At 36.2% G+C, this 26732-nt stretch overlaps 1 protein-coding gene across 4 annotated transcripts in view; it reads left to right on the top strand.

Annotated features, from left to right (window-relative positions):
- Positions 1 to 26732, top strand: part of RUNDC3B (RUN domain containing 3B) — a 128398-nt gene that overhangs the window by 85002 nt on the left and 16664 nt on the right. For 2 of the 4 annotated variants that reach the window (XM_035020490.1, XM_035020491.1), the window contains 3 exons: positions 952 to 1120; positions 2069 to 2226; positions 25134 to 25280. In XM_035020490.1, the coding sequence (XP_034876381.1) occupies positions 952 to 1120; positions 2069 to 2226; positions 25134 to 25280 (474 nt within the window). The remainder of the gene's footprint in view (positions 1 to 951; positions 1121 to 2068; positions 2227 to 25133; positions 25281 to 26732) is intronic. The other 2 variants (XM_035020492.1, XM_035020493.1) reach the window with 1 other exon arrangement.

A 26732-nucleotide genomic window follows, 5' to 3' on the forward strand; every position in this document is an offset into this window, starting at 1 on the left:
TAACCCATTTAAGATTTTTGTAACTTATTTTGTATTAGGGATTATTCTGCCATCTTATTTTTTGTTTTGAATTTGCTGTATTTTCTTATTTTGCTTCTCCATTTGATAGGTCAGAGGTTTTTTTAATACTTTGAAGATTACACAGAATATTTGTATGCTATTTGTCTTATGTTAATACCATTGTTTATATTTTAAAATGTATTTTCCCCTGTTCTTCTTTAAGTGTGACACCTCCTCTTTCTTCTAAACCAGATAACCCGTTTTAGTGCACTTCTTCATTTAGTTTCTTCTTCTTCTTCTTTTTTTTTTTTAAACCTTATTCTGTCCTGTTCTACCATATGGATATCATTAGGAATTTCAGATATGGATTGTAAACAGTGTTTCCTCTCCTCTACCTCTGCTTCTCCTTCTTCCCCTAACGTAAAATGCTTAGGAGTGACTAGTTTTTCTGAACCTCTTATTATCCCTTCTTTGCCAAAGCTGAGCTGACCTCGAACATTGCCCTATTATACCCCACTGACGTTAGGCTGGTCGTGCTGTTTGTCTGCACAGCAGTGGATACTGGACAGGCAGTCATCTACCTGAGACAGTAAAAAAAACTCATCTGGAAAGTTCTTTCCAACACATCTAGGTTTTCTGGTTCTCTTCTCTGGAAATCCTTTCTCTCTTCTCAGAACATTCTCACAGTTCTTATGTTAATTCTTTAGGTTTGTAAACCTCAGCTGAACTTCTGTAGCATCTTGAGGCTTGACTCTCTGAGAGGGAGTCGGCAGTCTATACTAGATTGTCATTTTTTTTCAGGAAGCTAAAGTCTTTATAATATCATATTATAATTGTATATGGAGTGCTAAATATTTTGCAGTTGGCTCACCAGTAGCTTACAGAATAGAGAAGTATTTCTTAATGGAGTGAAACATAATAACTTTATTTTTAAAATCTTAATCTTCCCAGTTCTGACAGCATCAGCAGTGACGAGGAAGAGCTGAGAACTTTGGGAAGCAGTGGTAGTGAAAGCAGCACTCCAGAGAATGTCGGGCCTCCTTTCATCATGGATGAGAATAGTTGGTTCAACAAGTGTAAGAGAGTTAAACAAAAGTATCAGCTAACCCTGGAACAGAAGGTATTTATCAGTTGCCAAAAGTCATTTAATCTGATTCTCATTATTGCCTTTGGACTGTCACTGCCAAAAGATCTTTTAGCTGAATGTAAGTGTTGACCAATTGCTACTTCCTTTCTGTTCTTGAATTGTCCTTCTCTCTTTTTTTTTATTATTTATTTTTTATTATTATGTTATGTTTTCTTAATGAAAAGTCATGCAAAGTTTTAAAAGAGGCTTTTGTTTTTTCAACTTCTTCTAGTTTTATGTTTTAACATAAAAATTAGCCATTTAGGGGCACCTGGTTGGCTCAGTCGGTTAAGCATCCAACTCTTGATTTCAGCTCAGGTCATGATCTCAGGATTGTGGAATAGAGCCCTCGAGCTCCTCAGCATGGAGCCTGCTTAAGATTCTCTCTCTCCATGTCTCTCTGCCCGCCCCCCCGCCCTCTAAAAAAAGTTAAAAATTAAAAAATAAGCCATTTATTCTTCTATATTTGGTTTCATTTATATGTTTGAGATTTTAGCATTTATTAAGAGGGTAAAGGTAAAGTGGACAAATATGAAAAAAAATTTTATGTTAATACTATTCAATATAGACCTTAAGGCAAAAGCACTATTAAGACTAAAGAAATACATTGCTCTTGAAAAAAAAAGAACCAGTTCACCATGAATGTGAACATGGTGGAGATGGGTAAAATAGGTGAAGGAAGTCAAAATGTACAAACTTCCAGTTTACCCACTGCAAGCAAACCTCTTATTGAACTTCAGGAAGGGCTTTAAGGGATGGAAGATACAGGTTAAATTTTTGTATTCAATTAAAATAATTATTTTTTTACTATTTCATCAGTAATACTTTGAGATTGTTTCATTACAATTTGGAAAGAATAGCATTTAACCTACTCAGTATTGATCTTCAAGAGATACATTAGAATTTTGCAGTAGCTTTATCTTGTTGGTACTGTATTTTCAGGGTTATCTTGAAGAACTCTTACGACTTCGAGAGAACCAGCTGTCTGAGTCTGTCTCCCAGAATAAAATACTACTTCAAAGGATTGAAGATTCTGACCTGGCCCATAAATTGGAAAAGGAACAATTAGAATATATAATTGTGGAGCTTCAAGATCAGCTGTAAGTGAGATCCTTTTGGGAAAATATTGGCTGTATGTAAACATAAGAAAATGTCATGTTTTGACATAGGATTCAAATTCTGAGAAATCTGACTGCCTGCTATTAAGTTCTTTTTTACTTACTCTTTTTAGAAAGTTTACTCTTTTATCACTATAAAAGTAATCCATGCTCATGGCAGAAATATTACAAAATACAGGAAGAAAATAAAAACTGTCTTCACGTGTGTGCTACCCTGAGTTAACTGCTATGACTTGATGTGTATTCTCTCAAATGCATATACATAATTTTAGAAGTATTTATTTAGTCATTGATTGACTAATTATTGATTGATTCAAAAGATGGGATGTAAGACCAGTACCACTCACAGTACAATGATGGTGCAGTGTTTGTCCCCACGTGTGTATCACTAAGCACACTTTAGTATAGCTTTTTTCCATAGCAGTAGTTTTTTTGTTTTTTGTTTTGCTGAAGAAAGGTGTGTATTCGTCTACACTCTGGTATGACCTCCTTAATTTGTCACTATTCAAAACACCTGTACTAATCATACCATTTCGTCAGACTTGATTTTATCAATTAATTGTTTATGGTGAAAATCTTCTCATGTTAGTATTTATTTAATCTTAAAGGATGATTTTAAAAGTTTTTATTTTGAAATAATTTCAAAATTTCAGAGAAGTTGCAAGGATAGTACAAAGAATTCTGATAGGCTGTTTCTTAGATTTACCAAATTTCAACACTTTGCCACATTTACTCATAATTCTCTCCCTCTTGCATACATCACAACTCTTTACCCCATAATACTTCAGTTGTGTCTTTCCTGAGACCAAAGATATTCTCTTATATAACCACAGATTATCTATCAACTTCAGAAATTCAAATCAATGTAATACTTTCATCTTATCCATAACTCATTCCAATTTCATCAGTTGTCCAAATAATGTCTCTTATTGCAGCTTTGGTTTTTCTGGTACAGGATCCAGTCCAGAATCATGTTTTGCATTTGGTTATTCATTTCTTTAGTCTCGTTTCTTCAGTCACCTTTAACTTAGAACAGTTTCTCAGTCTTTGTCTTGTATGAAATTGATATTTCTGAAGAATATAAGCTAGTAATTTTATAGAATGTCCCTCAATTTGAGTTGGTTTGCTTTTCCTCATGATTAGAATGAGTTTATCCATTTGTGGTTAAAATATAAGTGGTGTGTCTGTCAGTGTTGGGAATACCATATTCAGAGGCCCATGGAGCTTGTTGGCCTTTTATTACTGATATTAATTTTAATCATTTGGTTAAGGTGTTTTTCTCTCGATATAGTTACTGTGGTTCCTTTTGTAATTAACATGTAATTTCCAGGGAGATCCTTTGAGACCTAGTAAACATGAAAGATGATTTTTTTTTTATTATGTTATGTTATGTTAGTCACCATACAGTAGTCATTAGTTTTTGGTGTAGTGTTCCATGATTCATTGTTTGCATATATGATTTTTTAAATAAAAAGCTTTTATTAACTAACATAAAATTTCAGTGTTTTCTAGGAATTTGTATCTCAATGGAAAGAATTATGTTCACATACTCTTTCTTATTTTTTTTCTACTATTTTACTGAGAGTTTGTCCTGTGGCATATCAGTCATTGAGGGGCAAATTAATACCTTCCATAACTCTTTGCTTCTATAAGCAGGGAGAAAAATATCCAGAGCCAAACAATAAAGATTTCTAGTTATTTCCTTACAGCTAAAAGCGTAGAAGATAATTTAATTTTTCTTTTGCAGTTGATACTGGTAATTTGTCTCAATGCTTTTAACTTAAAAATAATTGTGAAATCAGTTTTTAATTTATTAAAGAGATATTTTCATTTGAAAAATAAAATGTATCACATTTACTGTACTTTTGATAATGTAAAGGAGAAGACTCAAACTTTTTAGTTTGAAAAAAGAATCTGACTTATAGTTTTATTATACTTCTATGATAGAAGAGTATCATTGATACTTAGAGTTTTTTTAATGCCTTTAAGGAGATTTCAACTAAATATTACCAGAGAAAAAAATAAATAATGAAGGTCTCCAACCTGGATTAGGCTATTTTCTTGAGTTTAGGGTCAAAGATGTACTTTCACATAACATGGCCACACTTTTAGCCAGGTTAATTGGTATCTTACAAGATTCCTTTGTATAAAAACCACTTACAAGGATACTGAACAGAGGAGTAAGATACATTCCTTTGAGAATCTTCTCAATTCACTACAGTAACTGAATCATCTGTAAGGTACAGAGTACTCTGGGCATATTTGTGGCTATAGGGAGAGAGTGGACATTTTTTTCCCTTTTCTTTTTTTTAATTTATTTTTTATTTTTATTTTTTTTTTTAAAGATTTTATTTATTTATTTGAGACAGAGAGAATGAGAGACAGAGAGCATGAGGGGGAGGAGGGTCAGAGGGAGAAGCAGACTCCCTGCTGAGCAGGGAGCCCGATGCGGGACTCGATCCAGGGACTCGATCCAGGGACTCCAGGATCATGACCTGAGCCGAAGGCAGTCGCTTAACCAACTGAGCCACTCAGGCGCCCTTTTCCCTCTTTTCTTGCTGAGAATTTTTTTATCAACAGTTAGGACGGCCTGCAATGAAAGCTGGGTACTGGAATTTTCTTTGTTAATCCTGAGAAGACAATAGTGGCCCTGAGAAGATTAAAATTTTAAATGTGTAAAGGAAAAGGTCAGGAGAGGAGTATTAAAAGATTTATGAAGCGTGTAATCTTTGCTTTCACATTATGTTAATCATCTTTTCCTGGTTGATATAAATCCTTTGTCACTTACCTTATTCTTTTTATATATTTCTCAATGCTTAGATGTATTTTTGAGTAACTGTTAAAGTATGCTTTAATTCTTTGAATACTCATAAAATGTGAACATCCTATAGTTTTGAATAGAGTATAGGTGAGCGTGGTGTACTAGAGGAGCATTCTAAAGCTTTCTTAACAAATATGGACTATGTTCAGACACTGGGTTTATATTTGCCTATCCTTATGAGTTCAATCTTAATTAATGTCTTGGAGCCTCTGTCTCCTTATCTGTAAACTGGAGATAATGCTTACCTTATGGATTACTATGAGTATTAAATGCTATCATGTATAATATGGTTAGAACAAAGAAAATATATAAAGATTATTCCTCTCTTTTGGTCTATAAAAACCTTAAAATATCCTTGTTAAATACACTTGGATAAATGGTAAATTTAAAATGTTTTACTTTATTATGCCCAAATGCTACAGATCAAATGAATTTAGACTGATTGTATTATCCCCAAGTTTCAAAAAATTTGTTTTTCAGATCTAGTTTCCAAATGGCATTTGGATTAACATTTATATTTATAGTACAGACTTGTGTATATTGGGTTAATATTTATAATTACAGTATAGATTCATGTATATTAGGAGGAAGACATACATGGCTACTTACTACTTTACTGGTACCAGTTTTAAATATAATTCTTTTCTTCATCGATCACTGATACAATACTAATTTGGATTATTTTGGATTATTAGTCTTTGACTAAGGTGTATTTGAGTGATTACATTTATGTTGGTGGAATTTTAAAGTATCAAGTAATTTTAAATCTCCAAATAATTATTAGGAATAATGCTGTTATTTCATTGAGAAATACAGCATCATTCTAGGTTTGTTTTTTTTTTTAAAGATTTTATTTATTTGACAGAGAGATAGCAAGAGCAAGAACACAAGCAGGGGGAGTGGGAGAGGGAGAAGCAGGCTTCCCGCCGAGCAGGGAGTCCGATGTGGAACTTGATCCCAGAACCCTGGGATCATGACCTGAGCCGAAGGCAGACACTTAATGACTGAGCCACCCAGGCGCCCCCATTCTAGGTTTTTATTTTCATAGTTTTATTGAAATTTATGGCATACCTTTATTTTATTTTATTTAGATAAGTTTTAATTCAATTTTGCTGGCATATTAAACTTCATTCAATAAAATAAAAACAAGCTTAAGGTATTAGTTATACTTTGAATCATTACATGGAAAGTCTCTCTTAAGATTATGAAATGTAGTGTTTATGGCCTTATAAAAAACTTATTGTCATTTATGCTAATTGGTGGGAACCTTTTCATTTTTCAGTTTAGTTTTATTCAGTAAACATTTATTTAAATGTATACTTCTGTGCTTGAGAGTGCCGAGAATCCAGAGAATAAGAAAGATATACAGAACAGTGAGTAAAATCTAAATACCTTTGTCATGATTAATACCAGTAAAATTTATAAAAAGGAGTTTTTGCTATTTGGCTGATGCAGTTTTTCTGTTTATGGTGTGAAAAACTATAGGAATAGTAACATGTCCTATAAGGCTCCCTCGTGAAGGAACTGTAGAATCTAGCTAACAGAAGTAAAGAATCATGCATTGTTAAAACTAGGGCATTGTTATAGTTCAACAGCCATGTTTGTGTAGTTCCTGGTGAGTAGTGACGGTGTGATCTGTCAGCCTGCAAACCGTAAGTCAGTGACGCTGTAGCACCCTGCTTCACATGGGTTAGGCTGAGTGGTATAGATCCTAACAAGAGAATGCAATGATGTCATCCTGGCCCCGTTAATAATGGACAAATTATGATAATTCCTGATCATGTATATTTTTTGGCAGGTAACAATTATTATTAAGAGTTAACATCATGTCAATATATTTTGCACACTCTGTTACCAATATAAACACAGAAAAGTCAAGAAGATGCATCCGGAAGAGAAAAAAGCCAGTTACCAGATAGTCAAACTACATTGTATTGTACTTTCTTGAGTGATAATGGGGAATTAAATATTACAACAAGAAAGGGTATACTGATTTGATATGGATGTTATTTCATTGCCTTTAGACATGATGTTTGATTAAAACTGCTGGTGGATTCTTCAGTAGAGCAGATGTCAGTATATTTGGGCAAGGGGCCTAGCAACAGTTGGGACTACTACAGTTTTTCACATAGAAGAAGTGACTCAGACTAGAAAAGAGGCTCACTTTTGGCATCCTTATTTAGTAAAAGTTTTACACTGAGTACGTAAAGAAAGGAAGCCTCCTTAACGTACAATTTGTAAATAACACACATATCATTATTAATACATAAATACCATTGTTTTGTTTACTTATTTCCATTCTTCAGCATGTAGTTGACCTTTATAAAAAATAAAATTAGCTTTTAAATTCTAATGCTATTGTGTTTTAAAGTTTTTATTAAAGAATTTTCAAGTGTACACAAAAAAAAGATTTGTATAATAAATCCCTGATTACCCATCACTTAGGTTGAATAGTTAGTTACCAAGCGTTTGTCACATTTGCTTTATCTTTTTTCATTTTCCTTTTCTTTTTTTGCTGAACTATTTTGAAGCAAATCCTGTCCTTTCATTCCTACATACTTCTTTGCACATCTCTAAGAAAGTGGACATTTTCTCACATAATCTTATAATCACACCTGATAAAATTAGGGACATTCTTTTTATCATCTAAGTGCTCATCTGTAACAAATTTCCCCAATTGTCTAAAAAAAAAAAAAAAAAAAAAAACCTTTTTTTATAGTTGCATTTTTGAATTAAGAATCAAAGGCCTAAATAACATATAATTATGTCTCTGAAGACTTTAGTTTCCCCCATTTGTACTTATCCTGTCATTATCTATTTGCAGACTTTTCCTATAGAATGTCCAGTGTTAGTTCTTTGAGCTTTCTTTCATTTGTTCTTCTCTACCCATGCTGTCCAGGACATTAGCTGTTAGCTGCATGTGGCTGGTGAGCACTTGAAATGTGAGTAGTGTGGACTGAGATGTGCTGTAAGTGTAAAATCCACATCAGACAGCATGAAATAAAGAATTTAAAGTATCTCATTAAAAACTTTATATTGACTACATATTGAAATGGTAATGTTTTAGACATATTGGGCTAAATAAGTTCATTATTAAAATTCATTCTTTTTACTGTGGCTACTAGAAAATTTTAAATTATATATGCCACTCTTATATTTCTGTTGGACAGCACTGGTTTGTATCCTCTCTACTCACAGGGGACTGGCTGCTTTAGCCTCATCAGGGAGCAGATTCTTGGCGCCCTCCCTACACCTGCTGAATGGGAATCTGTCCTTTAACAAGATCCTCAGGGGTTACATTGACACATTAAAAGTTTGAGAATCACCGCTCTGTGCTGTATATCCTGTAAAGTATATCCTCTTAACTCTGGATTAGTGGTTTTTCAACTATGGTTGCATATTAGAAGCACTCAGGGAGCTTTTTAAAAATATTTTTTGAAAAATAAGGATACCTGACTGAGCCTCACCTTGAGAGACATTAATTTAATCGGTCAATGGTGGGGCTCAGGAAAGTGTAAAAAGCTGCCCAGGTGTTCTGATGTGCAGTCAGCATTGAGAACCAGTGTCCTAATAGGGAGGCTGGTTAAATGAGTTTAACTTTTTTGATAAGAATGTTTTGTAGGTGGTCCTGTGGACTTCATAATGGGAACCAGGCCCACTTTTAACAACCCTAACATTGAACAGTGGATTGGGTGGTGACAGCTTTATTTCTCCTTTGTAAAAGTTTCTATCAGCCTTTCATCTAGTGGCTTGAACCAAGAATGAGCATGAGCATTACCTGGAGCTGTTGATTCAGTAGGATTTGTAAAATGGTGATTCCTAATTCTTTTCCCTCCATGCACATTGGCTGGAATCTGTACGCAAGACCTTCCCCTCACCAGTTAGGACTATATTATTAGTTCTTATAGGATATTATTAGTTATTATAGGATATTATATTAGTCCTTATAGGATATTGTTCACTTTCAGAAGAATGCTGGTGCCTTTCTTAGTTACCAGTGAAATGAAGATTTTGTTCTTTGTTTTGTTTTCTTTTGTTTTTGAGAATATGAACTTGCTATATAATCACTCTATAGTGTGAATTAACTCACACAGGATTCACAAATAAGGGGATGATGTCAGCATAGCAAAGAAATCACCTTGAGTCATAGCTGATTTTTCCTGGAGGTTAATGTTTCTCAATAAGAAACCCCAACAGAATGCAAAATACACCAATATGGGTAAATACTGCAACACACCAATAGGTGGCATTCTCTCACTGTATGTGTTACTCTTTCACCGTGCATTCCTCTGGTTCAGGTGAACTTCACCTTAAAGAAGCTCTTTTTGTAGTTACCCCAGTTTTGTGATTTTGTCCTTGCCTTCATTGCAAGCCTCAACCTCAGCAGCCTCAACCCTTCCCTCCACTCTTCTGCCAGATGGCTTTTACTTTGTTGTTGTTGTTAAAGTTGTTGTAAAATTAATGTAATATTTCTTTACCTGATAGGAATTTAACCAATATTTTAAATTTGGTTTGGAATTTTATTAGTATTGTCACTTTTTCTTAATGTTTTAGTTAGAAAGTTGAATAGGTTTTGAATTGTTAGCTCCTAACTCTATTCTTCTCATAAGACCAGTTATTTGGAGTGTGATATTTGCAGAACACTTTATTTTGTTTCTGCATTCTAGCAGAAATTCTCATATTTGGTGTGCTTCTGTCGGCTTACATTTATTTTTCATTCTGATGTTCAGATTTTCCCATCTTTGTCTAGGGGAAACTTCTTTATATTCGTGTTTAGTGGCTTTCTCTTTGACCTTTAGGGCTTTCTGCACAGCCATTCTGTCCATCAGCATAAAATTCTGCATTCTACAGTCATGATATATCTTTTATTTTCATGATGATTACAGTTTTTTTTTTTTTCAGTATGCCATGTCACATATGGCACTGGAGTATATCCTAAGAATTACAGCATATCTGACAGTAAGTGATAAGTGGAAAACAAAGCAAAGGTTTGCTGCAGTGGTGGTAGAAATTTTGTTACTCACTCTCAGAACTGAACTCATAGCAATGGGCTTCAAATGTGTTGCCTTACCAAATTAAAAATTGCTTCATATCACTCATCTTTGGGGTTGCTCAGGAATACTTGGAATCACAGATACTAAATCCTAAGTGCCAAGGGTCATATGCCTTATATATCCAGCTGCCAAGAGTATACCCTCATGGGCATCAGCATAGCCTCTGAGGTAAGGGAGAAAGAAGCAAAGTGAGGGAGCGAGGATAACCCTCAAGTTTGGAGACACAAGCCAAAGGATTGAACAAATGAACAAAAGAATAACTTTGAATTGACTAAATACTACTATCAAAATAGAGATTATGGAAGTCTAGATCTTTTGCAAAACTTGTAAGTAATAGCAGACTTGAAACTAATCTCTGAAAGGAAGGGAAAAAACCAAACTGTGGAAATCTTATCTTTTTCTCTTTTTTTAAAATAATGTTATATTCAGGGCTGAAAAGAACATAAAACCTCATTTTTAAAGGCAGGGTACTCTGTATACAAGGAATCTTAGGAATTTGAGAATAGAAGTGGAAGGAATCAGGAACACTAAGGTTTAAGGATTAAGTGGAAGAAGGTACCTCCAATGAGACCAAGGAGGAACAGCCAGATAGATAAGGAGTTTTATTATTATTTTGCAAGATAAAAATATTTATATTAGATTCATTTAGGAAGCATTAAAAAGTGGCATTGGCTGGACCCCACCATCGTAGAATTTCATTTCATTGATCTGAGATGAGACTAGGTATCAGAATTTTTTAAATGCTTCCCCAGTTATTTGAATATATAGTCAGGGTAGAGAACCACTAGACTAGAATTTTGTTATGATGTTTAGTAAAGCACAATGATACTTATTATGCTCTTAACAGAAATTTAATTGCTTCCCTAGACATTAAAGCTACCCAAATGTTTTGTTATTTTAAACAAGAAAGATGCATTAGCATTTAATTTCTAACAGCTTTTTTTAATTTAAATTCAATGAGCCAACATACGGTACATCATTAGTTTCAGATATAGAGTTCAGTTATTCACCACTTATATATGACACCCAGTGCTCATCACGTGCCTTCCTTAATGCCCATCACTCAGTTACCCCATCCCCCCTACCCACCCCCCGCCAGCAACCCTCACTTTCTTTCTGAGAGGTAAGAGTCTCTCATGGTTTATCTCCCTCTCTGATTTCTTCCCATTCAGTTTTCCCTCCCTTCCCCTATGATCCTCTGCACTGTTTCTTTTTTTTTTTTTTAAGATATTACTTATTTATTTGACAGAGAGAGACACGGCGAGAGAGGGAACACAAGCAGGGGGAGTGGGAGAGGGACAAGCAGGCTTCCCACTGAGCAGGGAACCTGATGCAGGGCTCGATCCCGGGACTCCGGGATCATGACCTGAACTGAAGGCAGACGCTTAACGACTGAGCCACCCAGGCACCCCTCCTCTGCACTGTTTCTTATATTCCACATATGAGTAAAACCATATGATAATTATCTTTCTCTGACTGACTTATTTCACTCAACATAATACCCTCTCATTCCATAGACATCGATGTAAATGGTAAGAGTTCATCCTTTTTGATGGCTGGGTAATATTCCTGTGTGTGTGTACACACACGCCACATCTTCTTTATCCATTCATCTGTCGATGGACATCTGGGCTCTTTCCACAGTTTGGCTGTTGTGGACATTGCTGCTATAAACATTGGGGTGCAGGTGCCCCTTCGGATCACTACATTTGTATCTTTGGGGTAAATAACTAGTAGTACAATTGCTGGGTCCTAGGATAGCTCTATTTTTAACTTCTTGAGGAACCTCCAAACTGTTTTCCAGAGTGGCTGTATGAGACTTAACACCCAAAAACCAAATAATCCAGTCAAGAAATGGGCAGAAGACATGAACAGACATTTCTCCAAAGAAGACATACAAATAGCCAAGAGATACATGAAAAAATGCTCAACATCACTTGGCATCAGAGAAATACAAATCTAATAGTTTTAAAGTAGAATATATTCTGTTTTTGCTATCTTCCCCTGCAGATTAAATTATTTTTCAAGGTTCCTTTTCTTTAAGATTCTGTGTTGTCCTTTGGATTCAGAAAAAGTAGGCCATAGCTTATTTTGATAATGATAAAATTTGCTGATTTATAGTTCAATATTTGTTTATTCTGCTGACATTTATTGAGCCCCTCTTCTGTCCTAGGTACTTGGCGTTGTGCTAAAAATACAGAAATAAATATGTTCTAGTCCCTGTCCTCATAGTGATTATGGAGGCCACAGACATAGAAACAGTAAGAGCAATAAGATGTCACAAGTGCTATGATAAAGGTGTGTATGGGATACAGTGGGAAACAAAGGATTTCATTGTAAAGGAGAATGAACTGGGAAGGGCTTAAGGTTATACTAGATGCTTATACTAATTACTTAGAGTGATTTTTGTCATCTGATAGACTACTATGGGAAAAGATGGGCCTCCCAGGCAGAGAAGACAACAAAAGCAAAGAGATTAAAGAGTCCAGCAAACATAGGGAAATGGATGTGGCTCCATGGCAAGCATGTATGTATGTGTGGCCAGATGAGAAAAGACTTTATATGCCATGCTAAGAAGCTCTGTGGAGTTACCAGTATCACATCAGATCAGATTTCCATTTTAGAAAGATAAACCTTTGAAATAATATTTTCTAATGTATAAACACTTATTGAGTACCTACATCCTCGTAGGAACTGTGCTAGATACTGAGAATTTAAATGTGAATAAGGGGGCACCTGGGTGGCACAGTTGGTTGAGCGTCTGACTCTTGGTTTCGGTTTGGGTCATGATCTCGGGGTCGTGGGATCAAGCCTCTTTGTGGGGCTTCATGCTCAGTATGGAGTCTCAGGATTCTCTCTGCCTCTCCCTCTACTTCCCGTTCATACACGACCCCCTCCCTCCCCTCTAAAAATAAATAAATAAATCTTTTTTAAAAAGTTAAAAAATAAATGTGAATAAGACAACCCTGAGGATATCAAAGTTGACTGATATCCAAATGATGTGATGAGCGTATAGGAACATGTATATGTATGTATGTAATGAAAGTATGTGGACTTCACAGAAGTAGAACAGGAATAGTGGTCCAGGAAAAGCAGCACTAAGACGTTGATGTTTGATTAGGGCTTTTCAGGAGCTCTTTAGGTGACCAGGTGAGAGGAAGAAGAGGAAGATTATTCTAGGTAAAGAGAAAAGCACATATGGAAACATGGGTACAAAACATATGAGGCAGATCAGTATAATAAAATATTAACTAAAGTATTTGAAGCAAATAGGTTTTCTGGAAACATTGAAGTATCTTTTACTGGGACTATACATTTTTACCTGAGCTGAGTCTCTATTAAAAATTAAAATGCCAAGGGGCACCTGGGTGGCTCAGTCGTTAAGCATCTGCCTTCGGCTCAGGTCATGGTCCCAGGGTCCTGGGATCGAGCCCCGTGTTGGGCTCCCTGCTCGGCAGGAAACCTGCTTCTCCCTCTCCCACTCCCCCGCTTGTGTTCCTGCTCTCACTCACTCTCTGTCAAATAAATAAAATCTTAAAAAAAAAATAAAATGCCAAAAGAACAAAGAAAAAAAAGAGATAAACCAAAAAACAGACTCTTAACTACAGAGAACAGACTGATAGTTACCAGAGGGGAGGTGGGTGAGGGGATGGGTGAAATAGGTGATGGGGACCACAGTCCTGGTTCAGTTCTGGGAGGTTATATGTTTCTAGGAGTTTATTGATTTCTTCTAGGTTGTCCAATTTGTTGGCATATAATTTTTCATAATATTCTCTTATAATTGCTTGTGTTTCTGTGGTGTTGGTTATTTCTCCTCCTCTTTCATTTCTGATTTTTGTATTTGAGTCTTCTCTCTCTCTCTTTTTTGATGTATGTGGCTAAAGGTTTATCAGCTGTGTTGATATTTTCAAAGAACCAGCTCCTTGTTTCATTGATTTGTTCTATTGTTTTTTATTTCTGCTATAATCTTTATTATTTCCTTCCTTCTACTGGTTTTGGGTTTTGTTTGTTTTTCTAGCTCCTTTAGATATAAGTTTAGGTTGTTCATTTGAGATTTATCTTGCTCCTTGAGGTAGTTCTATATTGCTGTAAACTTCCCTCTTAGAACAGCTTTATCTGTATGTCAAAGATTTTGGACCATTTTATTTTATTTGTCTCCATGTATTTTTTTATTTCCTCTTTGATTTCTTGGTTTGCCCTTTCATTGTTTAGTAGCATGTTATCTAACTTCCATGTATTTGAGTTCTTTCCAGATTTTTTCTTGTGGATGATTTCTAGTTTCATAGTGTTGTGGTCAAAAAAGATGTGTGCTATGACTTCAGTCTTTTTTAATTTGTTGAGTCTTGTTTTGTGGCCTAAAATGTGATCTATTCTGGAGAATGTTCCATGTGCACTTGAAAAGAATATGTATTCTGCTGTTTTAGGATGGAATGTTCTGAATATATGTGTTAGATCCATCTGGTCCAGTATGTCATTCAAAGCCACTGTTTCCTTGTTGATTTTCTGTTTGGATTATCTATCCATTGATGTAAGTGGGGTGTTAAAGTTCCCTGCGATTATTGTATTACTATCATTTATGTCTTTTATGTTTTTTATTAGCTGCTTTATGTATTTGGATGCTCCCATGTTGTGTGCATAAGTATTTAAAATTGTTATCTTTTTGTTGGATTGTTCCCTCTATAATTATGCATTGTCTTTTTTTTTTTGTCTGTTGTTACAGTTTTTGTTTTAAAGTCCAATTTTTAAAATTTATTTTTGTTAATGTAACCTCTGTCCTCACCACGGAGCTTGAACTCACAACTCCAAGATCAAGAGTTGCATGCTCTACGGACTGAGCCAGCATAGGCACCTGTATATTTTGTCCAATATAAGTATTGCTACCTCAGCTTTCGTTTATCTTCCATTTGCATGATGTTTTTCCATCCCTTTACTTTCAATCTGCATGTGTCTTTAGCTTTGAAATGAGTCTCTTGTAGGCAACATATAGATGGATCTTGCTTTTTAATCCATTCTGTCACCCTATTTCTTTTGATTGGAGCATTTAGTCTAGTTACTTTCAAAGTAATTATTGATAGGTATGTACTTAAATGCCGTTTTGTTACTTGCTTTATGATTGTTTTTGTAGTTCTCAGGTCCTTCTCTTGCTCTCTTCTCCTGGTTTGGTGGCTTTCTTTAGTGATATACTTGAATTTCCTCCTCTATATTTTTTACCTGTCTATTACCAGTTTTTGATTTGTGGTTAGCATTAGGTTTATATATATAAAATCTTATGCATATAGTAGTCTATATTAAGTTGATGGTCACTTCGATTTGAACCTATTCTAAAAGCACTACATTTTTACCTCCTGCCCCTCATGTTTTTACATATATGGTGTCGTACTTTACATCCCTTTATTTCACAAATCCCTTGACTGATTTTTGTAGATATACTTAATTTTAGTGCTTTTGTGCTTCTTACTTTTCTTACTCCTATTTATAGTCTTTCTACTCTAAGAATCTCCTGTAACATTACTCATAAGGCTGGTTAAGTGGTGGTGAACTCCTTTAATTTTTGTCTGGGAAACTCTTCATCTCTTCTTCTATTCTGAATGATATCCTTGCTGGGTAGACTATTCTCAGCTGCACATTTTTCCCTTTCAGCATTTTGAATATATCATGCTACTTCCTTCTGGCCTGCAAAGTTTCTGCTGAAAAATCAGCTTATAGCATTAGGGAGTTTCCCTTGTATGTAACTATTTTCTTTTCTCTTGTTGCTTTTAAGATTTTCTCTTTATCACTACTTTTTGTCATTTAATTATAATGTGTCTTGGTGTGAACCTCCTTGGGTTGATTTCTTTGGGGGATTTCTGCCTCCTGGATCTGGATTTCTGTGTTTTTCCCCAGATTTGGGAAGTTTTCAGCTGTTATTTCCTTAAATATATTTTCTGCCCCCTTTTTTTCTCTTCTTCTGGGATCCCTATAATGCAGATGTTATTACACTTGATGGTGTCACTGAGTTCCCTTAATCTGTCCTCATTTTTTTCTTTTTCTTTTTTCTTTATCCTGTTCTGCTTGATTGCTTTCCATTACACTGTCCTCCAGGTTACTGATCCATCCTTCTGCTGCTTCTGGTCTACTCTTTATTCTTAGTGAATTTTTAATTTCAGTTATTTTCTTTATCTCTATGTGGTTCCTTTTTATATTTTCTGTCTCTTTGTTGAGGGTCTCACTGAGGTTCTCCAGTCTTTTCTTAAGTTCAGTGATTATGTTTATGACCATTATTTTAAATTCTCTATCAGACATATTACTTATCTCTGTTTTGTTAACTCTCCTACTGTGATTTTTTCCCGTTTTTTCATTTGGGACATATTCCTCTATCTCCTCATTTTGTCTAACTCTCTGTATCTGTGTCTGTGTGTTAGGAAAGTCAGGTAAGTCTCCTGCTCTTGAAAGTGGTGGCCTTATGAAGAAAAGGTCCTGTAGTGGCCTGCAGTGCAATGTCCCCTGTTCACCAGAACCTGGAGCTTCAGAGGCATCTCCTTTGTGTGTTGCATGCCCCCTACTATTGTGGCTGAGCTGCTTTTCCCTTCAGTCATCTGCAATGGCTCTTTTTGCCTGTTTTAAGCAGTGTTTTATCCCTGTGTTGTTAGTGGGCCAGTGTGGGACTGCTTTGGACTTGAGTTGGGTCAGAATAGGCATTTGCCAGAGCTGTGGTCACACCAAACTGCAGGTTACTCTCTCTTTGTTGTCCCTTGAAAGACTTTCATTGGTGGGCAGGGCCTGCAGTTGGACTGGGTATCTGCCCCCAGCCCACTGCTGAGACTGCAGCAGAGCTGGTGTGGGGGGGTATATTGCTCTGTCGTCAGGGCAGCAGTCTTTATGGAGTGCTGTTGACCACTGTCAGGGCTGCTCGCACAATGCTAGACTTGTGGCGTCTCTTTGGATGGATTCTTGCCTGGGGCAGGTTGGATGGTGTAGATCTGCAGAACAATGCAGGGGTGGGGCACACTTTTAGTAAGGTTTGAGTGGGTCAGCTGTGGGAGGAGAGCTGTAGCCACTTTGGGGAGCTCCTCAGGGGACGTTGGAGGGGACAACCCACAGGAGAGCACAGGGGTGGGAGGCACTGTTAGCAAGCTACATGGAGAGTGTTTGCACTGGTTCTGCAGGTATCTGCATATCCAGGCTGGGGGACAGGGTAGGGAAATGGTGCCCATCAGCTTTTTTGTTCTTGGACAAGTCTCCTAAAGATCCCACCAGCACACATTCTGCTAGTAAATAAATTAGTAAATAAATCTCCTCCCCATATATCCCAGGTGTTTTTCAAACTGCTGCTTCTGTGCTGTATCTCAGTGTGGATATTCTGGCTTTTTAAGAGCAGGGACTCAGTTTCCTATCCCCCTCCTGCTCTAGCAGAGCCGAGCACTGATTTTTTAAAGTTCTAGGTGTTATGGCCTACTTACTGTAAAAACTCGAGAAGTTAAGCTCCTCTGGTTTTCAAAGCCAGGTGTTATGAGAATTAGTCTTGCCAGCGTGGGTCCCTTGTACCTAGGATGCCTGGTGTGGGATCTGTCCCTTTCCCTTCTCCGTGCCTTTGATGTCACTCCCTCCCATGGACAGTCTGCGGGTCAGTTTGGTGTCTGGCCACATCTTTGCCCTTCCTACTGTTTTCAATGTGACCTCTTCCCTACAATTAGCTGTAAAGATTCTGTTCTTCTACACTTTGTGTCATATTTTGAGTAATTTATACTGATGTGGGTATTATCTAGGTACATCCATGGGACATGGTGAGCCTAGGATTGTCCTACTGGCCATCTTCCTGAGAAGTCACCTAAATATACTCTCTTGATGTTTCATATTCATGTGACAAATTCTCAAAACTGGATTTTAGCAGATTATTTAATGAGCAATGTGGATATGGAATGCTATTTTTAAAAGACACAGTAAGCAACAATGCATTCTTACTAGATTTGTTTTTTCTTTAAAAACATTGAGAAACAATTTCCTCCTGGGAAGGCACAGAGGATTCACAGTGAAGTAGTGTTGTGGTGTTTGTATCCAGAGTCATACTGTGTTATATTGTACTTACTTAAGATAAGAAAAATAATGTGTTTTGGCAAATTATATATAGTGCAAATTACATAGTTAGGAAGTATAGGAACTTTTCAGGCTTTAGCTAGGTACTACAGAATAAATTGTGTTCATCGAATATTTCTGTCATGCCCAGGAGGGCTTAATACTGAGGTATTTTCCTTTGAAAAATAAAACAACTCCTTGAATTTTAACTGAAAGCTATACTGTTTTGTTTCAAACTATTTCACAGGAGAGCTGGACTCCCTGTTTCATAGAGAAATTTTGTGTTTATAAATCCATGGTATTTTGAATTTATGTATCCATCAGATATGCTCGGTCAGATAGTTGAGGTTATATTCAAAGGGCTTATGAAAAGGTCAATTGATAAATTAATAATGATGCATATTTCAACATAGTTACACAAAAAGAATCAAACTTTACTTTCACATATGTTTTTACTAAAACGTCAAGTAAGATAACTTTATGTAAGCAAGACAAAGATTCTTCAAGGATCTAGAAGCCAGTAATTGGGAACAGTAGAATATAAGAGGAGAATTTAAGTTGTACTTTCTGGACTTCCTCTTTTGAGAATGGTTATGAAAAAATATGATAATCACAGGTACTTTTAGATTGTTGATTCTTTATACATTGTATCTTCCATGACCTACTTAATACATTTACTTGGTATTAGTTATAAAAATGTTTTTTTCAATTTTCATGAAACTACTGTCTGGGAATATTTTGTAGATTTAATTTAAATTTCTGGTTAAAACTGAACTTGGGCATATGTACTTAAAAAACAGTAAAGCACTCTCCAAGTGCTTTACATGGAGTGTTTTTTTGTATGCATCTGAAGTTATCAACTTAAAATAGAAAGTTATAACTACATACAGTTTTATTCAAGACTCAAACTAGGGCGCCTGAGTGGCTCAGTTGGTTAAGCCACTGCCTTCGGCTCAGGTCATGATCCTGGAGTCCCGGGATCGAGTCCCTCATCGGGGTCCCTGCTCGGCAGAGAGTCTGCTTCTCCCTCTGACCCTCCCGCTTCTCATGCTCTCTCTCTCTCTCTCTCTCTCATTCTCTCTCTCAAATAAATAAATAAATAAATCTTTAAAAAAAAAAAAAAGACTCAAACTAACCACAGAGAATAAGCTTATCGTACAAACACAAAAGATAAAAAGAATGGAAACAGATCACTACAAAAAATCATCAAATAACAAAGGAAGACAGTGAGAATGGAAGAGAGGGACAAAACTGCAAGAGACAGACAGAAAGCAGTTAACAGAATGGCAATAGTAAGTATTAAACTCACCAATCAAAAGACAGAGAGAGACTGAGTGAATTAAAAAAATAAGATCCAGTGATACGCTATTAACGAAAGACTCATTTTAGATTTAAAGACATACATAGGGTGAAAGTGAAGGAACAGAAAAAGCTATTTTATGCAAATGGTAACCAAAAGAAAGCAGGGTGTCTGCACTTGGACAAAATGGACTTTGAGTCTAAAATTCTCTCTAGAGGCAAAGAAGGTCATTATATAATGATAAAAGGGTCAGTTCAACAGGAAGGTGTGTGTGTGTGTGTGTGTGTGTGTATTAATCTCTGGATATCAAATAATATCTGCAAAGGAAATTTAAAAAACAATCCTATTCACAGTAGCAACAAGAATAAAATACTTAGGAATCAATTTAACCAAAGAGGTGAAAGATTAGTACCCTGAAAATTTTAAGACATTGACAAAAGAAATTAAGACACAGATGAGCAAAAAGATACCCTGGGTCACCTGGGTGGTTCAGTTGGTTAAGCCTCTGACTCTTGATTTCAGCTCGGGTCATGATCTCAGGATCATGAGATTGAGCCCTGTGTTGAGCTGTGTGCTGAGCATGGAGCCTGCTTAGGATTCTCTCCCTCTCCCTCTGCCCGCCCCCCCACCCCGTGTACATGCTCTGTCTCTCTCAAAATAAATAAAATGTTTTTAGAAAGAAATCCTGGGGTGCCTGGGTGGCTCAGTTGGTTAAGCATCTGCCTTCAGCTCAGGTCATGATCTCAGGGTCCTGGGATCAAGCCTCACATTGGGCACCCTGCTTAACTGGGAACCTGCTTCTCCCTCTTCTTCTGCCCCTCTCCTGCCCCTCCCCACTGCTTGTGCTGTCTGTCTTTCTCTCTCTTTCACTGTTTCTCTTTCAAAAAAAATAAAATCTTAAAAAAAAAGATATCCCATGTTCATGGATTAGAAGAAGAATTAATATTGTTAAAATATGCATAGCACCCAAAATGATACACAGATTCAACGCAATCCCTATCAAAATCCCTATGTCATTTTTCACGAGAATAGAAAAAGCAGTCCTAAAATTCATAGTTTAGACCCCATATAGCCAAAGCAGTTTTTGGAAAGAACAAAGCTAAAGATATCACATTTCTTGATTTCAAAATATATTTTATATTTATAATAAAACAGTGTGGTACTGGCACTGAAACAGACATATAGACCATTGGAAGAGAATAGTGGGCCCCCAAGTAAATCCATGCATCTACAAGTCAACTGATAACTTTGACAGGCTTACCAAGAACACACAATCAGAACAGGAGAGTCTCTTTGATAAACAAGTGTTGGAAAAACTGAATATCCACATACATAAGAATGAGATTAGACTCCTTTTTTACCATTTACAAAAATCAATTCAGGGGCGCCTGGGTGGCTCAGTTGGTTAAGCGACTGCCTTCGGCTCAGGTCATGATCCTGGAGTCCCGGGATCGAGTCCCGCATCGGGCTCCCTGCTCGGCGGGGAGTCTGCTTCTCCCTCTGACCCTCCCCCCTCTCATGCTCTCTCTATCGCATTCTCTCTCTCAAATAAATAAATAAAATCTTTAAAAAAAAAAAATCAATTCAAAACAGATTCAAGATTTAAGTCTTAAAGACCTGAAACTGTAAAACTACTAGAAGAAAACAGGGAAATAACTTTTTGACATTACTCTGGGCAATGATATTTTTGGCTATGATACCAAAATCACAGGCAATAAAAGCAAAAATAGAAAAATGGATTGAATCAAACTAAAAATCTGCACAGCAAACATTCAATAGAGTAAAATGACAACCTACAGAATGGAAAAAAATATTTGTAACATCTGTCTGATAATGAGTTAATATTCAGAATCTGTAAGGGACTCATACAACTCAATAACAAAAAACTAACTCAATTTAAAAATGGGCAAAGGACTTAAATAGACATTTCTCCAGAAAAGACATAGAAGTGACCAATAAGGGGAGCCTGGGTGGCTCAGTTGGTTAAGCGACTGCCTTCGGCTCAGGTCATGATCCTGGAGTCCCGGGATCGAGTCCCGCATCGGGCTTCCTGCTCGGCAGGGAGTCTGCTTCTCCCTCTGACCCTCCTCCCTCTCATGCTCTCTGTCTCTCATTCTCTCTTTCTCAAATAAATAAATAAAATCTTTGAAAAAAAAATTAAAAAAAAAAAGTGACCAATAGGTATATGAAAAGATGCTCAACTTCACTAATCATCAGGGAAATGCAAATCATAGTCACAGTGAAATATCTTCTTACTTAGAATGTCTATTATCAGATAGATGGTAAATGACAACTGTTGCTGGGGTTGTGGAAAGAAGGGAACCCTCATGCACTTTTGATAGGACTATAGACCGGCACAGCCACTTTGGAAAACAGGAGGTTCCTCAAAGTATTAAAAATAGGACTATCTTATGTTTAAGCAATCCCACTTCTAGGTATTTATCCAAAGGAAATGAAGTCAGAATCTCAAAAAGATATATGCACTCCTTATGTTAACTTCAGCATTATTTACAATAGCCAAAAGGTGGAAGCAACCTCATGGATGGATGGATGAATAGATAAAGAAAATGTGATATATGAAGACCCTGTGTCTGTAGCTACACATGCACACAATAGAGTATTATTCCACCTTAAAAAATGAAATCCTGCCGTTTGAAACAACACAGATGAACCTTGAGGAAATTAGGCTAAGTGAAATAAGCCAAATGCAGAAAAACAAAAAGTACACAATCTCACTTATATGTGGAATCTAAAATAGTCAAACTCAGAGACTCAGAGAGTAGAATGGTTGTTACCAGTTTGGGCCTGGAGAAAGGGGTAAGTGAGATGCTGGTCAAAAAGTACAAAGTTTCAGTTATGCAAGATGAATAAATTCTGGAGATCTAATATAGAGCAACATGACTGTACTTAATACTGTATTGTATACTTGAAGTGTTCTAAGAGGGTGCATCTCAAGTGTTCTCATCACACAAAGGAGTTAACTGTGAGGTGATGGATATGTTAATTAGCTTGAATGTGGTGATTACTTTGTATATGTCTATCAAATCATCAAGTTGTACACTGTAGATGTATACAGTTTTTAATTGCTAATTATACCTCAGTAAAGCTGTGGGGGGATTGGAATTAGAATTTTTGTGGCCAACTTCTTGCATAATCCCTGTTGAAAATCTAAAGAGAAATTATCTATCTAGCAATTTAAGGGTAGATACCACAGGAAAGTTCTTAAAATTAGCTGTGATAAGTGTGTTACTGCCACTTTTGTAATAATTTCCTGTATTGTATCTTTCTGTAGAATTATTACCTTAATGAGAGATGTTCAGTTGTTAATGAGAGACTTGTATCATAGAAGTTACGAGTAGAATCTATCTCATATAGAATGATTTAATTTTTAGATTAGCTTATTAGTGTTAACATTGGTTAGAGTTTTAATTAAAGTTAAATGGTGAATATCACATAATCTTACCTTAAATTGCCACTGATTTCACACTAGGAAGTAACAGTAATTGTGGAGTAAGATGAACCTATTTTTAAGCTTGGCCAGTGAGAAAAATATCCTCATTTTTCATATTAACCTCATTTAGATTACTTTTGTGTAGCTCTTGAAGTTAACTAAGTATGTTTTGCTTGTTCTCAGTGAATAATAGGATTTTTTGATGGTAAGAAAGCAGAGTCAACTCTTAAGCATAAGTGAAATTCATTAGATTGATATCACCAACTCAAGGAATGGAAAGAAAAACGGGAAAAGTAGGCTTGGAGAGAGGTAGGCTGAGCTACTTCAGAGGATTAGCATGTAGGAACTTCAGGCCTGTCTCTTTGCTGGTACATTTTGGTCAGGGCCTACTGCTAGAATGAATAAACTGCTTTGTCTCTGCATTATCTAAATAGACAGAGTCAAGATTCAGAATTCAGGGGTGGGTTTTCAACGTGCCTTAATCCCTTGCCAGCCCCTTAGTGTACTAGAGTGGTGAGAGGAAGGGCCTTACCCAAGGCTTCTCCAGGAACCATTCCCTTTCGTAGTGGCCAGGCAAGAGCCAGCATTGTCCGTGTCCACATTCATCACGGAGTGGAAAGCAGGTGCAGCACAGATGACAGAGTATACTGCAGTCTCTCTCTCCCGTGTCCAAGGACTGGGCAGCTGCCCACCGAAAACAAGGTCTAATTGGGATTTCTAAACACAGAAGCCTAAAGACAATACGATAAGTTGTCATTAGGCAAAAATTTGCCATGGACAAGTAGTGTGTAAAAACTTTTGTGAAACTTAGTTCCTTTTTTCGTTTTATGCAGTGTAAAACTTCTCACTTCCCAGAATATATTCTAAATGGGAGGTTGTTCAATTACTGACATTAACTGAATTTTCCAGTGTCATTTCCTCACGGATGCACATTTGCCTTTCTTGCATTGTGCTCTGAATATTTTCTGTAAACCAGTGATGATATTGAAGTTGAGTTTTCCAGTGACATGCAGGGGAGACCCTAGAGAGAGTGAATATGTGAAAGAGAAGTCTAATAAGAGAAGCCAAAATAATGGTGACTTATTTTAATAGATTCTCTGGCCAGCATTACCCATTTCTGCTTAACGTGATTTTTCTGTCACTCTTGAAGTTTTTCTGAACTCTTTACTGTTTTCATAAAAACCCATGTTAAAGTACCTTAAAAGTCCTTTTTAAAATTTTCATTCTTTTTCCAGTGAAATGAAATTGTTACAGGTAGCCTACAAGAATATCTTAATGTAGTACCTTCTCACAGGCTTCTGCCCGTTTCACTTTTTTAGTATTCCATCCTGAGGTAGAATCTAGTCTTTACATCAAATAATGTTTCTTTGTGGACATAGATGGAGCAAGTATTTTTAAACATACACAGATATTCTGTAAAATCAGAAATATTCACAGGTAGCCTGTTTGAGACATTTAAATGGGGTTTTTCCATTTGAATCATGGTTCAATGATTCACTGGTTCACTGTCCTGTGACAGTGATTAATTGGTTTGTGAGGTTTAAATTTAGGCCAAAAGTTAGCTCTTTTGCAAGTCGTTATTAATGAGTTAGCAGTTCTACAAAAACGAAAGTAAACCGTGAGCTGTTACAATGGCTTCATTCTGTAGATGAAAGATTTCCAGTGGGTTATATTGTTCAGTCCAGTTATCATTGATTTAATTATTTTCATAAAGGTTTATTGGTAGTCACTTATCTTAAAAAATTACAGAAATCTTATGGGTTTTTTATTTAGTATTTTTCTGCATTTAGTTTTATTTTTTAATTCATTTTAATTTTTTGTTTACTGAGAGTGTGAATGTTGATGCTAGAAAATCATATACATGGAATCTTTTCTTACTTTAACTGGAAACTGATTATAACTTTAAGATATCAAAATTTTTTAGGTAAGGTGTAAAACACAGCTTTAGTCCTTTAGTAATATCTCTGTGGAAAAGATAGGAAATCTGAATTTCACACGTTAGTGATTTGTTGTAGCCTTTAGAGAAAGAATGAAAAACACATGTTGTAGGAGACATTACTAGCCCCAGCCAGCCTTCCTATAGCTCTGTTGACAATCTGTTAGCATACCATTTTAAAGAGATAAGTTTTGGGGGCCCGATTGATACCATTAGGTTCCTCTGCCATTGCAGAACAATGAAGACAAAAGCACTCACCATCTTAATATTCACAGGACTGTGCTAAAGAATAATGATTTAAGATCAAGACAAGAGTTAACTGCCCACCTCACCAACCAGTGGCCTTCCCCAGGAGCTCTGGATGTCAATGCTGTTGCCTTGGATACGTTGCTTTACCGAAAACACAATAAACAGTGGTATGAGTAAGTGTAATACTTTTTTTTCCAACTAATTACAAATTTAGTTGTACCAAAACATACGGTTATCCACTTTGGTTTCTCACTTATTCTTCTTTCTGAAATCATTATTACCTTAGGGCAAAAGTAGAATTTAAGACTACTTTGGCTTGATAAAGTCAGATTAAGGCAGTGAATATGTTAACGTTTTGAAGCCAAGGCACCCTGGGGAAGTAAAATATCTAAGAAATTCTTATGCAGTATTGTATCAGCTACCTGCTTCTCCCTTAAGTCTTCAGCCAGTCCTTCAGTTAAGTCCATGAGCTCATATTTAATGAGCCATCTATTTTTGAATTTTAGCTTTGGTATTTGTATTTGCCTTAGGATTAATTTTCCTGCTAGTTAGAAAACACAAAATTCCATCTCATAAAGAATGAAAAGATACTTGTTCTTGGTGGGTCAGAGGGAGTTTTGTTTATTTTCAATAAATCTAATTTTTGGAGACTATAGAAGATATATAATCACCCCACCTGTGGGCCATAAGATTCTTCTTGTATTTCTTTGTCCCACTGTTTAGGACTATTTCATTAAGTCATAGTGTCAGAATGTTGAGAGAGCTGCAAAATCTTAGGCTGCATTCCTTTAGAGTATCTTCATTTTGAAACTTATAAATTGTATTACCTTCTTTTGGCTTTTAGCTGATCTTCCCATCTTGATAACTTTTTCAGTATCTTTATTTCCTATCTTCAGCTAGTTTTCTAATTATTTCCTTCTGTCCCTCCATCCCCTTCTGTTCTCTGCCTTTCTTCCCTCCTCCCCCTCCCTTTCTTCTCTTTCTCCCTTCTCCCCTCCCTCCCTTTTTTTTTTCTTCTCCACTCTTCTTTTAGAGTCCTTATTTATAAACTTCACTGGTAGAGCCACACACTTCTATCTGTGCTTCTTACGGTGCTTTTCCCTAGGTAGTTAGTAGTCAGACATTTCTACAGGGATTGTTTTAGCATAGACATAATTTCTACCTGCTTTACTGTGTGATTTTTTTTCATTTATCAAAGGGAGTACTCAAAATAAGTTTGACCTTCTGTTGCTAAAAAATGCTTTTTTTTGTTTGTGTCACTGATTGCTAGAGATAGGCAGGGGAAAGTGAGCAGACTATTTATAGAATAAATCAGTAGAACTCTCTTCAACATCTACTAAACCATGCTGCTTAGTATGAGTCAAGGTGTTGACTGAGTCCTTCACGGATTGGATCTAGTTCCCTTATATACCCTCTGAGAGTTATAAATAACTAGAGTATATCTTCTTATGTTGGTGTATAATTTTATTTTTCTATGACATATGTAAGTAATAAAAGAATATTAGTTTATTACTATTTCTGATATATGATTGAAAAACGGAATCCATCGCAGTAATTGGTCCACTTATCTCTCTATAACACGTGAGATGCTCCTGCTTTTATAACTGCAAAAACATTATAACATT

The sequence above is a fragment of the Mirounga leonina genome, unplaced genomic scaffold (genome assembly GCF_011800145.1).
Source record: "Mirounga leonina isolate KUSES-001 unplaced genomic scaffold, KU_Mleo_1.0 Mir_174, whole genome shotgun sequence".
In the NCBI taxonomy this organism is placed as follows: domain Eukaryota; kingdom Metazoa; phylum Chordata; class Mammalia; order Carnivora; family Phocidae; genus Mirounga; species Mirounga leonina.